Raw genomic sequence first — 17,293 nt, forward strand, 5'->3', positions numbered from 1 at the left:
AACATCAGAGGTTGCAAAGTTCTTCGTCCACTCCACTTCATCATCTACATCAGGAGATGCCATCAAGCCTTCATTACTGTTACTTGTGAAGTTTTTTCTCGCTTACCTCCCTACCTGCAGTGGTTTGCAAACGCTTCTGGTTCTGGAAAGGTTTTAAGCTATTTAGTGGGGGTAAATTACTCATCAGTCTTAAGAGAAATAATCTCTACCACTGTATGTTTATTTCAATTAGTGGTTGATACGTTTGGACACTTTACTTTGTAACCCCAACCAACAAAACTCACTTAAATTTCCCAAAGTTGTTAGTGCATAAAATAAGGTAACGTTTTTATAAAACTTTATGGGCTAGAATAATTAACAGCTTAATGTCTCCTCTCTCCCTGCAGTCAGTCAGCGAGAAAAACAGATTCTTCATAGAAATGCTACGCATCTTAAATAAAAATATAATGTTTACAAAATTATTTTATTTCAAATACATAATTATCAAAAATTAACAAAAATCTAATGAAAATTTTCTACAAATATTTACAAAATTTTACAAAAATCAACAAAAATTTCTTTGGGTTTATCATGAAAATTATAACTAGTAATTTTTTTTTTTAAATATTACATATTAAATTAAATTTATATAGGATCACTAAAAATAGGTTGACCTGTTGTTTAGGATAAGATATGTACACCTTTTTATTTCAGGGAATATATGGGATTAGAACTTTTATTGAAGAAATAAATTAAGTTAAAAATGTTCCTGGTAACGATTATTTTTAAAAACTACAAAGTTTGAAGACTGCCAGCTGCCAAACGGATGGACATAAATTTCATGCCCGCACTCCGTTTTAAGCGGCATAAGAAGGCCTATAAATAATCTGGTATATGATTCATAAAGAAAAATTTACTTTTTCGCGCATTTAATTATATGCATTGCGAGATAACTGAGGATTATTGAGTAATGACTATTCCAGATTATTTGTAGGCCTTCTTGAGTCGGTTAAAATTTTGTGCGAGCATAATATATACGTTCCACCGTTTATTCGTTGGCAGCCTTTAAAGTTCATAGAATTCTGAAGATAATCGTTACCAGAAACATTTCACCGTGAAATGCACTAGGATCCATAAAACCTGTAAATCAAATAATATTTCATTTAATGATTTTCTTTGTAAATAACAATAGCATCATAACAATGCTATTGGCTCAAAAAACAAGTTTTTTAGCTATTCCAAAAACTACAACAATTTCAAATAACTATAATAAGACTACAAGAAAACACTGCATATAATAATTATTTTGAAACAATTATCAAATTTTAAAATTTACAATTTGAGACTAAGATGAGATTTTTGATTGTATTAAATAAGCCTCTTTATTAACAAAATTTACAAGGACATATAGGTCCAATGGTTGCGTAAAAATTATTCTAAATGTTGGAATTGGATTCTCTGTAAAGTTTTCATGACTCTTTTATGAAAAGACAAAAAAAAAGTCAAATTTAATAGTAAAGAAATACTAAATTAAACAAACTAAAAGATCAAGAAATATCTTTTTAAAAAGAATTTGAAAATAACTTAACTTATGCAACCCGAAAATAGTATATTTTTAAAAATTTTCACATTGGATCAGCATTAAAAGCTGTGGCAAAGTTGTGGAAGACACATTTCTCATTTGCGCTTTTTTACTAATTACTTAAACCTTTTTTTCTCTAAATTCTAAGCATGTTTTTTTTAAAAACAATAGAAGCAACATTTAAATGTATTGAATTTCAGAGGGACTTATAACGTAGCTTCGCTCTTATACAATTATAATAAATTATGTCATACATTTTAAAAATAAAAGTTTAATGGTCCCTTGAACTATTTTTTTGTTCTCAAAATATTTCTCTTTATGAAAACTTACAGATCAATAGTCTAAAATTGTGTATTACAATTCACTTTTTCTGTTAGTTTTATTCACTGTTTCATTTTAACGGCGTCCTATAGCCACTAAACTATTTGCTAAGATTCTCTTTCATTTGCTGGGGCCCTATGACCGCTAGGATTATTTGCTGGTGACCTGTGGCCGCCAGGATTATTTCTGTAGCCCTGTGGTCACTAGGATTATTTGCTGGAGCCATGTGACCGCTAGGATAAATTGCTGGAGCCTTGTGACCGCCAGGATAATATATTGGGGACATGTGACCGCTAGGGTAAATTGCTTGAGCCCTGTGACCGCCAGGATAATATATTGGAGACATGTGACCGCTAGGGTAATTTGCTGGAGCCCTGTGGCCGCCAGGATTATTCTAGAGACCTGTGGCCGCCAGGATTATTCTGGAGCACTGTGGCCGCCAGGATCAAGAATATATTGTCATGAGGATCATTTCTTCTAAGCTGAGTGGGTTACCCTTCATCTTGGTGTCGATACTATGGAAACGCTCTGGAAAAAAAAATAGAAAATTATTAGTGATTGAGGGGGCATTGGACTGTAAATTATACTTGTACCCAAAATTCTTTTTTTTGTTGGCTCAGAAACTTTAGCATTATGTAATATAGAAGGCTTTGAATTTTAAGACCATAGAAAAGTTTCTTAAATTTCATTCATGAAGACTCTTTCAGCGATTGGGTATAATATAGAAAGCGAAGAAGCAACCAGACTGTTAATAATCAAAGGTTAGCTTTTTAAATAACGTTTTTCCATACGACGTTCCTAGTTAAAAAATCCAACAATTTATTTGTTTAATGAAGTATTTAAACATTAAAATAGATGATTGCTTCGCTTGCTGTATACAAAATTATCCTAGTTATAAAAGTTTTATAAAAAAAAAATACTTTAAGATTGATTTTATGGTTCTTTTTATATTTCTTAATAACTTACAAAATTGGGCAAATATTATTTTTTGAAAGCGAAGCTTTTTCTTTATTTAGAGTGTGTTCGTATATCCTTATTCGCATCGTAAATTTGTGAATTTTAGAACCGTCCTATCAGTTTTAAGCTTTGCTTTATGATATATAAAAAATAAGGGATAATTTTGAAAGCATGGCGACTCTATGATCATTACAAATCCCTTATTCCTATGACAATTTGCATAATGTTTCAAATGTCCGTACCCAAGCTTCTATGGTAACTTTATTAAGTGTCTCAAAAATCAGCCATGTAACGTCATAAAAATGAGGAAATATCCATCTCTTTTTTAGGGGTCTTCTTTCCCACTTCTCCTCTCATCTCCCTTATTTTTATGACGTCCCATGGCTGATTTTTAAGACACTTTGTAAAGTTACCTTCTATAAAATTTTCTATATTTGTTCATTTACGTTTGTCTGATATACTTTAATTCGGTTTCCATGGGCGTTGTTAACCCTGTTAAAATTATTTTTAAAAGCGAAGCTTTTCTATTATTAGGGTCGGTCCGTCCGTCCGTAACGGATAGCTTTTTTCGTTAATTTAGGCATGTTAGAATTGTCCTATCGATTTCAAATTTTGCATGGTGATTCCTTTAGCAGTTAGGTACGATTTAGAAAGCGTAGCAACTCTATAATCATTACCAAAATGTCCGTACGTCCATTTTAAACATGATGATTTTTTTACTTTTTTAACATCAAATTTTTATGTGATCTAATTATCTGATTGATCTGATTTTTGGTATATTGATTCCTGGGACAACAAAGTATAATGAAACGAACGAAGCAACTCTATAATCAAGTCCTAAAAATGTAAGTGTGTCCATAAACATTATCCTGTATCAAGCAGTTTTTTAACAAATTTACTCACAATTTTGCTTTGACTCTTATACATTTATATTAGGATTATTCAGTTCTGAAACTATACAAGTGTTAACGTCCGTTTGTCCTACCGTTTCAGTGCTTCGCTTTTATAGATGTTGTCATCCTTGTTTTCTTAAGAAGAAATTAAGAAAAGAATAATTTTAGAAATAGATAGTTTATCACATGGAAGGAGTGGACATTGTACTGTAAGTAAATTGAATTTGTAGGTACCCAAAGTTTTATAAATATAATCTCTCTTAGGTTGGCTAAATCTTTGGTTAATTTTGCCTGTCATCATTTGGAATGTATATCAATTTATCATCCATTGTCTTATCCATTCCTGTAATTTTATAAGCTACTAAAACACATTTTTTGGTGTTAATATAGAAACACCTTGAAACCCAAAAGTTAGTGAATAAATTTACATTTAACATAGAAAAAAGAAAACATAAACCAAATTCTAATTCATTATACATAACACAGGGCTACTACAAAATTGCAAAACAAATTCTTAAAACTCTAAGTTAATCCAAATGATAAAGTAAAAGGATCTCTATGTATCTGTATTTATGTACCTAAGGATCTCGCTATCCACTGAACCTATATGGTTCTCCTTAAAAGAGTAGTTTCTCAGAGGTCGTTGGAAGGTTTATAGGTATTTTGGGGGAGGGTACCACAACCTGCCCAAGAGAAATTGCCACAAGACAAAATGCCCCACGCAACAATTTATTTTTATTTTAACCTTTTCCTTTTTAAACTACAATCGAAAAATGTGAGTCGACTCCCCCCTCCCTTCCAATTTCCCCTAGAGGCCTCTAGAGGCATAAACACTAGTATTGTATAAAATTGCGAAGATATACAAATGTTTTTGCAGCTATTGACAATAAATCATTAATTGTGGTATTTTTTATTTGTCAAATATATAATTCCAAGAATAATTTTCCAGTATGGCTTGGAAACCGATTAATTTCCGCTGGATTAGAACCGAAATCATACATATCATTGTATTAAAGGTAATTTTCCATATTAAAGTAAAAATCATAAAATTGATACCAATTGTGTTAGCCCGATTTTCGGCCACTTGGGACTAATAAAACTGGTTTTTATCTTGTAATTTTTCAAATTCAATATCCTCGGAATGCTGTCTATAATACGACGCTAATAAAACTGGTTTTTATCTTGTAATTTTTTTAATTCAATATCCGCGGAAAGCTGTTTCTAATACGACGCGATAAATATTTATTAAAATTATGGTATTCATATTTTCAGTAGATCTTTACATATGTGTAAATATTACCATATTTATAAATTTCTTTTAAACAAATAAACATCTATCTATCTATATATCTTTCTATCTATATATCTTTTTATCTATCTATCTATCTATCTATGTATTTATCTATCTATCTATCTATATATCTATATATCTATCTATCTATCTACCTATCTATCTACCTATCTATCTATCTATCTACTTAAAAGTAAAACAACATTTTATCTTAAATTTTTATTTTCTTTTACTCAGAGTTTCATGCTTTTGCAATCATCAGAAAGAAACTATTTTTTTCATTAAAACTAAATACGTAGATTTTTTACAAATGTTTTAGAGGATTTTAAAAAAAATTGTATTACAAAATATAAAAAAGAACTATGTTAAACAGCTACAGTTTGGCCAAAAGATGATTTCTTCTATGAATACATTTAGAGAAAATTTCATGCCGCTTGTTGATAGATGAGTTTTTGTCAGAATTGAGAATTGAAACTTTCTCCATTAAGCAAAGCTGACACTTGTTAGATCCAGGATCAAAAGTAGGTTGCAAAGAAACAATATCCCATTTAATATTGTAAGGTTTTTGTTCTTCTTTCAAATTCCAAATAAAACCAGAGAGCCGTGTACTTTTTTGAAGATGGAGAAGGTTGAATGAAGATTTGTGATTATTGTATCTTGTTTTGAATGTTGTAGATGCTTGACCAATATAGGTTGATGATGTCTGGTCAGATTCTACAGTAGCTTTGTAGATTAAGGATTCAGTAAGACATTTACCATCTAGCGGACACGCTGTTCCTCTCCTGCAATTACATCCAGCTTCAGTCAGGTAGTTAGATTGACCCAGGATCTTTTTGTTGTGGCTGGAGATCACACTGGACATGTTAGGCATACAGCTGTAAGATATCTTGATGGTATTTCTATTAAAGTATTTTTTCATTTCTCTATTGTTTGAAAAGTGTTTATCTACGAGCTTCAAAAATTCTTTACCAATGTTAGTAGCCAATGCTGAATTGTAGGGAGGATAAAACCAATGAACTTTTCTGCTCCTTTGCCGTCTATTTTGATTTCCTTGTTGAGCATTATTGTTTTGATAGTTGAGAGTTTTATTGTAGCCTGATGCCTTGAGTGCGTCTTCATACTGTTGTTTTTCAGAATTGAAAAGCTCTTCATTGCTGGAAAGATCGAATAACCGTTTTTCAACCATTATAGGCAGGTCTTTCTTGGTAGATGGTGGATGGCAAGACTTGATGTTAATGTAGTTAGGTTTGTCGTTCGGTTTTCTGTAGGGTTTAAAGTTGCCCGATTCTAGATCCAGGTTGACATCTAGGAAATTTGTGGTTTTAATGTTTGTAGTTACTGTGATTTTTAAGCCTTCTTGTCCGAAAATGTTGATAACTTGTTTTCTGATTCTGTCTATTTGTGGCCCAGATACTGATAAGACTGCCAACCCATCATCTCTGTATAAACCAACATTTTCTTGAGGGAACACTGCTTCTAGCTTGTTAAGAAGGTACAGCCCAACTAAATCTGACACTTCAGCTGAGTCATATCCACCCATAGGAACATCAAAGTTGTTACCAGTTTTCTTCACCCAAGGTTCATTATCTGAAAACAGGAATGTTTTTCTGGAGTGAAAAATTATTTGTTTATCTTGATCAGAAATGTTAACAAATTGGGACCCAAAAACAATAGCTTTGTTAAGAAGGCTTTCCGTGATGCTAGGATAAAAACTTTCAATATCGAACTGGAAGAATTTGAGGGTATTCTTGTTCTGCAAATTGTTGAACCAATCAAGAGTGTCTTTTGTGCTTCTCCACTGGTTAGAGTTGGTACTTGATCTTATGCATTTATTTATATTGTCTAAGATTTGTTTTGAAATCATACCAATTTTTGTTTTAGCTGGATTGATTAATCTGCATTCTACACGTCCAGGAAAGCTATTTTTATGATCTTTAACGGTTACATAGCTAGAAGGTTTGGCTAGAACTTCGATTCTATCAGCAAGCCCAAGTTCAGTTGCTATCTCGGCTGCTTCCATGTTAACTTCATCAATGTTGTTGGCATCACACTTCTTATAATTGTTGGTAATATTATTTTTAAGTAGTTGATTGTATTTGGCCACAGGAATTTCATCCAGGTTTGAAGTTTTATCTGCACTCACTATGACATCTTTGCTGTCTTTTACTTTTTTACAATCTTCTCGCAGCTTTTGTTGAAATTGGCTTGTTTCAGGTTTAAATTTAATATTTTCAATCAATTTGATCAAATCATCTTCAAAACCTCGTAGCTGTTTAAGCTCATCAAACTGTGGGACACTTCTGTTTGATTTGAATCCATAGGTTTCCTTACTTTCAGTATCAGAAGGGTAACAAATAAAATACCAGGCCCATCTTAGAGTGTTGACAAATTTTTCTACTTTACTGATTAGCTGCTTTTTGTACTGTAGTCTTGAAGGTATTGGTATGTTCTTCAATGAATATGGAATATCGAAACGTTTCATTGTTGTTCAGAAGTTACCTCGGTGAACAGAGTGCTCAACTGTAGCCAGGAGCCAGGACAAATGTTGGTTTCCAGGGTAGACAAGAGTGCTCTACATAGAGTATTCTATGGAGCCCATTACTTAAAAGTAAAACAACATTTTATCTTAAATTTTTATTTTCTTTTACTTAGAGTTTCATGCTTTTGCAATCATCAGAAAGAAACTATTTTTTTCATTAAAACTAAATACGTAGATTTTTTACAAATGTTTTAGAGGATTTTTAAAAAAAATTGTATTACAAAATATAAATCTATCTATCTATCTATATATCTTTCTATCTATCTATCTATATATTTATCTATCTATCTATCTATGTTACCATGTGCTAGATGAATCCTGATCATAACAGTAATGTAAGCTTCAGATGAGACAAATCTGTTTTTAGCAAACCTAAAATAAAGTTATGTAATTATTGGATAGATCTAGTAATCATGATTCAACCGCTCTGGACCGATATGGTTATCCTTTACAGTTACAAACTTCTTATACGTAAAAAGATACTTTTTTGGAGGAGATTATCGTACCCTCCCAAGAAAATAATATAAACCATCACAAAAATTATTGTCTTTGTAAAACTATAATTGAAAGTAGATGTTCGACTTCACCCCCACCCCCCCGGCCCCCCCCCACCCCTCTTTCGTCAAGTGCTCCGAGACACCTCGGGTGGCCCCGCCAGTCACTGTAAAAAGAGCTCTATATAACATCCTAGAAGGAGTATCATATTTTTGAAGGAAAAGTAAAATAAATTAGAAATCCGAATCAAAGGACCCGAAGAAAAAAATAAAGTTACTGTGACATGTACCTTAAAAGTTTTACCAACATAGATAAATTAAGAGTAGCCGTGCTACTTCACATAGAAAAATGCATACCTTAAAACCAGACATTCTAAGACCTTGTTTGATACGCTAAGCCCCGCCTCCCACAGAATGAGGCGGAGATTAAAGCTGGATGTTTTGCCGGAGTGGTGGCGGTCAAACTTCAGAAAGGCTTGCTGAAAAATATTATACTTTTAGAGTATGGCTGTTTTATAGTTTGTTGTCGAAGGCCCTGGGCAACAAAATAGGGATTCTTTAATTACTTTTTATCTTGATCAATCTTTGTGATTAATACAGTACATGTGACAAAAGAGGCGTGCAAAAGGGGGTTGTATCCACCCCTCTAATAAAATTAAGATTGGTGAATACATCCCCCATCCCCCAGTGGTTCACCCCGCACCACCCCCCTTTGAAGTGACTAAACCCCCTGAAACATCCAAACACTCCCCTCTCTCCCCTTAAATTTAAGTCTCTTTCTAGTGCACGCCACTGCTTGACACAATGGAATATTTCGAACATACAATTTTTACAATATATCATTTAATTATCATGTAATTTATTAAAGTATATGGACATACATACATTTAAAATTTATATAGAAGCTGCGATGCTGTAAGTATTGGTACAAAAAATGGGGACGAATTTCAAATTTATTTGACGGGGCTGATTTTTTTACGTCACAAGTGAAGGGAAAGAAAAGGAAAGGGGGAAATAAACCCCCTAGAAAAGAGATGGGGTTTTCCCTTCACTTGTGACGTAAAAAAACCAGCCCCGTCAAATCAATTTGAAATTCGTCCCCATTTTTGCACCAATACTTACAGCATCGAAGCTGCGATACAAAAAGTTCTATCCTACCTTCCAGAAGTAAAGCATGTGAAGCAACACGGGAATTTCCATCAGATTGATTCGACCTAGAATATAATTTCTCGTATTCATTCGAATCCGGTGGATAGGAACCGGTTCTCATCCATACGAAAAAACTATGTCTAGCATCGTTTTATAAACGGCTTTCTACGAATATAAAAATGTACAATCATAAGATTTAAACCAGTTTTTTTAGCCCGCGCCTTCAGCACCCCTGGGCTAAAAAACTTGTTTTAATCTTATAATTGCACATTCTATATCCGCGGAAAGCCGTTTATAATACGATGCGAGAAATAACTATTATAAGTTTTTGAAGTATTTTTTGTTTTGTTTTAAATCAAGCAGTAGAACTTACATAAAAAAGGGAGAAAACGAAAAAACGGACAAAGTTAGTTTGAGAAGAGATGCTCAGTGTTATAAAAATCTTCATAATAAATTTTAGCAGTTTTTCTTTAATAGCTTCTGAGAAAAATCCAGTTCATCCAATGGTCCTTCAAGGCATTACCGACTGACCAATGGACAAAAGTAAAAGGATATCTATCTGTGTGTCTGTATCGTAAGATCTCTGTAACCACTGGACCAACATGGTTTGCCTGTACATTGGCTTATTATAAGTCCATGGAAGGTTTAAAACTCAACCCTATCTATTTAAAATAAGTCGTCCCTAGAAATATACCCTTCCAAAAAGATTTATTTACTTTTTTTCTTAAACTAAAATGAAAATTGGAGGTTCAACTCCCCCTTCCCCTTACTCAAGCGCTCCTAGATGCCTCTAGGGACGTAGCTTAAATGTTTTTACCTGAAATATTATAATCTCTAAGCATAACCAAATGCCTGCAAAGCTCTAAGCTTGGTTTCTCAATCAGGTACGCCTAAAATAAAACATTTTTTACTAAAACTCGAATTTTTCAGAAATATCATATGGACCATAAGAAAAATTGAAATTTACCCTATTCTAAAAGTATCTGGTATCTGGAGCGACCTGTTATCTTTTGATTGCCTTGAAATCCACATTTTAAAATGAAAATAATAAAAATGTCAGTGACAAATCGCCGTTTTTTTTAAATTGAAACTGAAAACTATATTAATAACTATTAAAAAGCTGGTTAATTGAGAAAAGTTTGTAAAAGATCATCAAATTTGGCACCTACTTTACTTTTTCAGGTTTTATACAGCTATCGCCGTTTGTAACGGTAAAAAAGGTTCCACGGTTGTAAAATTAATTTCAACCTTAATGATTTTAAAAGTTAACAACTTTTTTAGTTTGACTTAGACCAAATATCAGGATTATTATTAGGACATAGAATGAATTTTCTGTGCAGAATTGGCCTACTTTTTTTGTTTGAGTATTTTTAAAGAAAATGGAAAAAGTATCAGGAGGAAAATTGTAGATAGAAAAATTGTAGCATTCCAATGTTTGTTAAGTATATATGGAAGAATTGGGGAGGGGGGGGGGGGGTAATATCAAGAGAATACTTAGGAAATATGATGAACTTTCTGTGTAGATTTTGACCTATCTTCTATGTTTTAAGAATTTTCAAAAAAAGGGAAAAATATCAGGGGAAAAATTGTAGACAGGATAAATTATCTGCATAAAATTTGACCAACCTTCCAATGTGTCTTGAGTATCTTGAGAAGAATTGAGAGGAAAATATCAGGAGAATAATTGGGAATGAATTTTCTGTGAAGATTTTGATCTACCTTTTGTTTTAAGTGTTTTCAAAGAATACAGTAATAGTGTCTGACTGATTATGAGGTAACAAAAAAATTAGACAATGAGAGGCCATTATTGACCAATGGTAAAATTTATAGTGGCCTCTCATTGGCTAATTTTTTTTTGTTACGTCATAATCAGTCATACACTATTACTGTGTTCGTTTTCAAAAAAAAAAGGGAAAAATGTCAGGAAAAATTTGCATAAAATTTGACCAACCTTCCAATGTGTCTTGAGTATCTTGAGAAGAATAGAGGCATCAATATCCGGGGGATATTTGGCCACCAGCTTGTTCAACACTAACCGGCTGTCAGACTAAATGAAAATTCATAAATTATAGATTTTGCAATAAATAACAGCACTGCTAAATAATATTACACAAAATGAACACAGTAATAGTGTCTGACTGATTATGACGTAACAAAAAAAATTAGCCAATGAGAGGCCACTATAAATTTTACCATTGGTCAATAACGGCCTCTAATTGGCTAATTTTTTTGTTACGTCATAATCAGTCAGACACTATTACTGTGTTCCACAAAATCCGCCAATTAGCATGTAGAAACATAATGAATACCCATATTAGGTATTGTTATTCACCAGTTAAATTATTAATAGTATCCTTATATAAATGTAACAGGATGTCTATGAGGCTAATTTTGCCAACCGCTGAACCGATATGGTTCTTCTTTACAGTGTAGCTTTTCATAGGTCTTAGGAAGGTTTGTATTTTGGAGATGGAACCTACACCTCTCAAGAGAAATCGTCTCTATAGAAAAAATGACCTCCTTAAAAAAAAAATATTTTTCTTGTCATAACTAAATTTGAAAAAAAGGGGGTACCCTCCCCTCCCTAAAACACACACAGGTGCCCCTAGAGGCCACTAGTGGCGTGTCCACTAGTGTTACAAATGTATATTTCTTGATAATTGTTAAAAGTCTGCAAGATCAGATCAGATTTATCTACAATACCTGCTAAAACTTTCAATTTTATTATTACATTGTGAAAAATAAGTATATTGCTGTGCTACTTATGTCTATGTTTATCCTTGTTTCAAAAATTAAAAATGATTAATAATTGACATGAGTTGTAAATAGGTATAATTTGTTTGTGTAAATTATCTACTATAAAATGCATTGTTAGTTAGTTTCAACACAAGACTAGAAACGGTCAAAACACGCTAATTCTGATCTTTGCTTGTAGGAAAAAAAAACATTAAAGAGCCTATTCTCCATAATTATAAAAATCACAAAACCTAGTAAGTTAATTTACTTTTCATTCTGCACACGGACGTACGGACATATCCTAAACATAGAGATGATTTTAGAGATGAAATAAAAGGTAAAAAGATAGAGAAAGAATCAAAATAAAATGATGCGATTTTGATTACTTGAATTTTCCATTAGAAAGATCACTTCTTTTACTTATATTGAATTTAGTTAATTTTACTGGAAAAGAGAAAAGAGTTGGCTTTATAGAACACGCTGTGCGTGTTAGAAATTATCGTTGTCCGCATACACCTTAAAAGTTAGTAAATATTTCTTTGTATTTTAGATAAATGTTAGTCAAACAATCACCATTTTTCAATTTTTATAAAGTAGAATAACAACTCTATAAATATAAACAAAATGTCTTATTCAGTGACTTTTTAACAGTATCAAGCTAACTTTAAGAATGTTGTTATCTTTCGCTTGCAAATTTATTTTTGCAATGACAAATTAAATGGTAAATTGGGTAACATGGACTTTTTGACACCAACAAAGGCAATTTCCGTCAATGTGCCTTGTAGGGCATTGAACCCCCCTCCCCCTACCTTTACTTTTTAAATAAATTGAAAATATAGGAAAGTGAGTCATTTGTTTTTATTACTTTGGGTAAGGTTAGATTTGGTTACTTTGTGTATTGTGTATCTATGCAGCAGGAATCGAATGCTATTGGCGAAACCACTATTAACATATATGTAAAATAAGTAGGACCTTTTCTGTCTGTTTGTCCGCTAAATTCTTGTTAACCACTGGACCGATTAAGATTTCATAAGTTTTTTAGGAGGGTATGTCAATCCTTCTTTGAAAATAAAACAGATTAGATATTTTTGTATTTTTTAAGCTAAGATATAATAAGCTAAGATATGAATAAGAAGACCAAGAGGCTTGGGGCACATTAGCCAGTAAAGTAAATTAAATAGTTGCTATGCTCCCTAGCAAACAAGGCATGCAGCATATCTTAATGGGATGTCATTTCAACTCTTCAAAATTAGGATTCCCTGTCAAGATAACTCAGGGAGGGAGGGGACATTGGAATGTTTATTACACTAGTTCCCAAAGTTTTATAATCATATTTTCTTATTCGTTGCCTTAACAACTTTTGGGTTTTTTATTAAATTTTTATTGGTTGTTTTTTAAGTTGAGTGTCCAAACGTGTTAACCACTAATTGTAATCTACAGAAAGGGTAATTTTGTATGTCATAATTGGGGATGTACACCTATTTATTAGCAATTGTCTCCCCTTTAGATATTTGAGAGAAACTCCAGGCTTTTCAGAAAAGTTTTCTCAAAAAATAGTCTTTAGCAAATATTGTATAAAATGGTAATTTCAGATCTTAAAGTTGTAACCGGCTATTGCTTTGTCAAATGCGTGACATTGATATAATTTTTTTGCAATACGTCATTGTGAAAATTTTAACAATTCTATCCTTAAATAGCATCTTCTAAACGCAGATTTTCATACACATAAGAATTTTATAAAAATAAAAAATTATCGTCAATTTCTTATCCCTATCTCCCTGGTTTTTAAACCATGAATATCAATTTGCTCAGCTTTTAAGCATAAGAGAAAAATGATTCTTTTTAACGAGGTTCTTTCGGTGGTTGCCATGAAGGTGTCTCGTTCGAGTTTGTAAAGCACTACGTCATACTAGAGATGTTAAGAATAAGAGTACAACATTAGTAAGCTTGAAAAGTTTCCTTTTCTACTAAGATCTCTTTAATACAAAGTAGAACTGTCTGACTATAGCTTAAGATCTCATTAACTGCTGAACTGATTAGGCTCTGCTCGTACAGGAATTTACCTACTGTTCATGCCCGGTGGGGAAAGGGTTAATCCCCCCCCCTCGCCATGCAACAATGAAAAAAAATTATAATAAAAATTATTAAATGTTATAGGGTTAGTTTTCGACACCGTCTTGGGGCGATCAGCCACTAGAGGCTAGGCGCGAAACCGCTAATATAATGACAAATACATAAATCCATCACCAAATAACAATGTTAATCTAAAACAAAATAAAGAACCAAAAAGACAACAACAATGTTTAAAGTGTTTAAATTTGTCTGTCTAGTTATTTTTTGTGTTAAAAAACATATTCTAACTACTTTGGTTATTAATCAAGGAGGGAGAAGACAATGGCAGTTACATTAATCTCTGGGATCTTAAGGGAAAAGATAATGTACATTACACATAATGATAAACAAATCAAAGTTATTGGTTGAAAAGATTGAGCACTGCTAGTTTAAACTAGACAATCAATATTTTACAGTAGTACCCAAAGTATTTAGGTCAACGAATAAGAGAAAAAGCCTTACAATTTTATATGGGAATTGGGGAAATTATCAATTTATCTTCCATTGTCATCTCCCTTTTATGTATCCATTGGTTAATGATCTATCCATCTATTTATTAATCCATCCAGCGCTGACTAGCACTATGGGGTGCGTGTGTGTGTCTAATACTACCTTGGGTAGAAACCTAGCTGAAAATTTCATTCTAGCAGATGAAATCTCACTTCCGTCGAAGTAGGACGCCTAAAAAAGGTGCGTTAGGGTGTATAAAATGATCTAATATGGGTGCTTTTGGGTGTGCGCTGGTCTAAATTGAGTGCTTTTATTTGTAAAATGATTATAGAAAGGTGCATGTAGGTACAAAGGGCTCTAATAAAGGTGCATTATACATATATTTCTAACCCAAAAAGTGCATTTTATTTATGTTGGTTTAGGTGTTAACGATCTAAAATCTTGGAAAATTTTGAATAAACTACGAAATAATCTGAATAATTACCCCTCCCTTACTTGCAAAATTTTAGCAAAATTGATAAAGTAGAACTTTTGAAAACTATTTAGAAAAAAAATAAAATTATACACAATTGAAAATATCCTCGCTAATTTTAATATTTGATTTCGCAAACAAATTTATATTTGCAACCTTTAATTATGTGCAAACTTTTTGCACAATTTTTCACCAGCCATTAAAATTTCAAGATTTTTTCATCTTTTACTTTATATCGAATATTTCAATTTAGTAAGAATTAAAGAGGAGGTGTTATTATTGCTCCATATTAGTAAAAACGGATTTTGCTCTATTTTAAATCTTTCATATTTCCATATAAACAATTTCTAAAAATTTCACCCCCTATACGTAAAGGCGCCTTTTACGAGAATTCGTTCACGGTTTAATGTGGAAGAATGTTTAAAAGCGAGGCTTTTCAATACTTAGGGTATATACGCGTCTATGTATGTTGGCATTCTTCTTTTAGGGTTTCGCAAAAAGGTTTTAAGTAAGAATAAATCTTTATTTTAGCATGTTTTTTTAAGATCTCTTAAATTTCCAAAGCAATTTATTATTTGTGTTTTAGTTTTATGTGTCCATTAAATTTTCAGGAATAGCTGATTCGCTTTTCAGAGGACCTATTCCTTTATCCCTAGGTCTTGGTTTAATAGTAGACACGGAGAGAGTACCATACATAATTACATTTTTTATCAGGAATCAGGGCATAGGTAAATTAAAAATAAAAACAATAAAAAATAAAAAATATAAATTTCTGATTTAGAAGGAAATAAAAAGGAAAGGAGTTTCAGTATGGCTTCGAAACCAATTAATATCCGCTGGATTGGAACCGGATCCCAGCCATACTGACAATTTTCCACGAGAATAATAAAATAAAATAATAATATTGATAGCAGTTTTGTCAGAATGGGTTTTCATCTTTTCAATATTTTTTTATTATTCTGGGAAAACTGTCTATAATGCGATGCGATAAATAACTATTAACCTTTTTAAATTTAGAGAATGGAAAATTCGCTTTTTATTGACTTATAACTGTACCCTGTTTTCTAGACATACCAAAGCAATTTAGATTTATGAACTATGTATGGATTTAGGTAGATCTTTCTACTTCCAAATAGGTATACCTATTTGTCAACAGCATATGATAGTTATTTATCGCATCGTATTATAGACAGCTTTCCGCAAATATGAAAATAAAAAATCATAAGATTAAAACAAGTTTTGTTAGCCCCGAGGGGCCGTAGGCCCTGTCTAACGAAACTGGCATTTATTTGATGACCTTTATTTTATTATTTGTAAGAAATTTTCTGTCATACGATCATCATCATCATTGCCTTTTAGTTCTCGGCAGAACGTAGGCCATGCACAATGGTTCTCCAATCTTCCTTTTTTTGGGCACGTTTTGAGGCATTGCTGAAAGATAGAATTTTCTTTTCTTTCAGTTCACTTAAGAGTTCCCTCCTCCAGGTTGTTTTTGGTCTACCTGGTTTCCTCTTTCCTACGTGGGGGTTCCAAGTCAAGGCTTGATTGGTTATATCATCATGCCCTTTCCTTAGAGTGTGCCCCAGCCATCTCCATTTTCTCTGTTTTATTGTCAGTTTAATGTCTGACATATCACTGCGCTCTAGAAGCTCAGCATTTGTGATCTTATTTGGCCAAAAGATCTTGTGGATTCTCCTCAGACATTTATTGACATATGTCTGTAGCTTGGAGACCACTGCTGTGTTTAGGAACCAAGTTTCAGCCCCATACAGCAAAACAGAGAGAACATTTGACTTGAACAGTCTTAACTTGGTCTTTATGGAGATGTTGTTGGAATTCCAAATTTTGTTCAGGCTGGCAAAGGCTGTCCTAGATTTGTTAATTCTAGCTTTAACATCTGTTAAAGTGCCTCCAGCTTCATCAATTTTACTTCCAAGATACTCAAAACAATCTACATCCTCAAGAATTTGGTCTCCAATAGTAATTGGTTCTTGGGAATTTGCATTTAATCTGAGTATTTTGGTTTTAGAAACATTTATTTCTAGTCCAACTTTCTTGGAAGTTTCAGCTATCCTGTTAGTCCTTCTTTGCATTTGACTTCTATTGCTTGTTAACAAAGCGATATCATCAGCAAAGTCCAGATCTCCTAAATATTTGGGATTGCCAAATAGCTCCCAACGAATGCCATCATTACTTTCACAGTTCTTCATGATCCAGTCAATGGCAAGGAGGAAAAGGAAGGGAGAAAGAAGGCATCCTTGTCTGACGCCTGTTACAATCTCAAAAAAGGTTGATAGTTTACCTTTATACATTACATT

The 17,293-nt window shown here is 32.6% G+C and overlaps 1 protein-coding gene across 5 annotated transcripts in view; it reads right to left on the minus strand.

Annotated features, from left to right (window-relative positions):
* Positions 1 to 1,092: 1,092 nt before the first annotated feature.
* Positions 1,093 to 17,293, minus strand: part of LOC145323789 (calpain-9-like) — a 197,469-nt gene continuing 181,268 nt past the window's right edge. For 3 of the 5 annotated variants that reach the window (XM_080166330.1, XM_080166331.1, XM_080166328.1), the window contains exons 33-39: positions 14,666 to 14,734; positions 11,157 to 11,252; positions 10,023 to 10,095; positions 9,215 to 9,270; positions 8,414 to 8,535; positions 7,864 to 7,934; positions 1,093 to 2,410 (exon numbers count right to left, since the gene is read on the minus strand). In XM_080166330.1, the coding sequence (XP_080022456.1) occupies positions 2,328 to 2,410; positions 7,864 to 7,934; positions 8,414 to 8,535; positions 9,215 to 9,270; positions 10,023 to 10,095; positions 11,157 to 11,252; positions 14,666 to 14,734 (570 nt within the window). In that variant the 3' untranslated portion in view covers positions 1,093 to 2,327. The remainder of the gene's footprint in view (positions 2,411 to 7,863; positions 7,935 to 8,413; positions 8,536 to 9,214; positions 9,271 to 10,022; positions 10,096 to 11,156; positions 11,253 to 14,665; positions 14,735 to 17,293) is intronic. The other 2 variants (XM_080166332.1, XM_080166333.1) reach the window with 1 other exon arrangement.

Source organism: Acartia tonsa, chromosome 7, assembly GCF_053477335.1.
Source record: "Acartia tonsa isolate MP-2025a chromosome 7, ASM5347733v1, whole genome shotgun sequence".
Taxonomy (NCBI): domain Eukaryota; kingdom Metazoa; phylum Arthropoda; class Copepoda; order Calanoida; family Acartiidae; genus Acartia; species Acartia tonsa.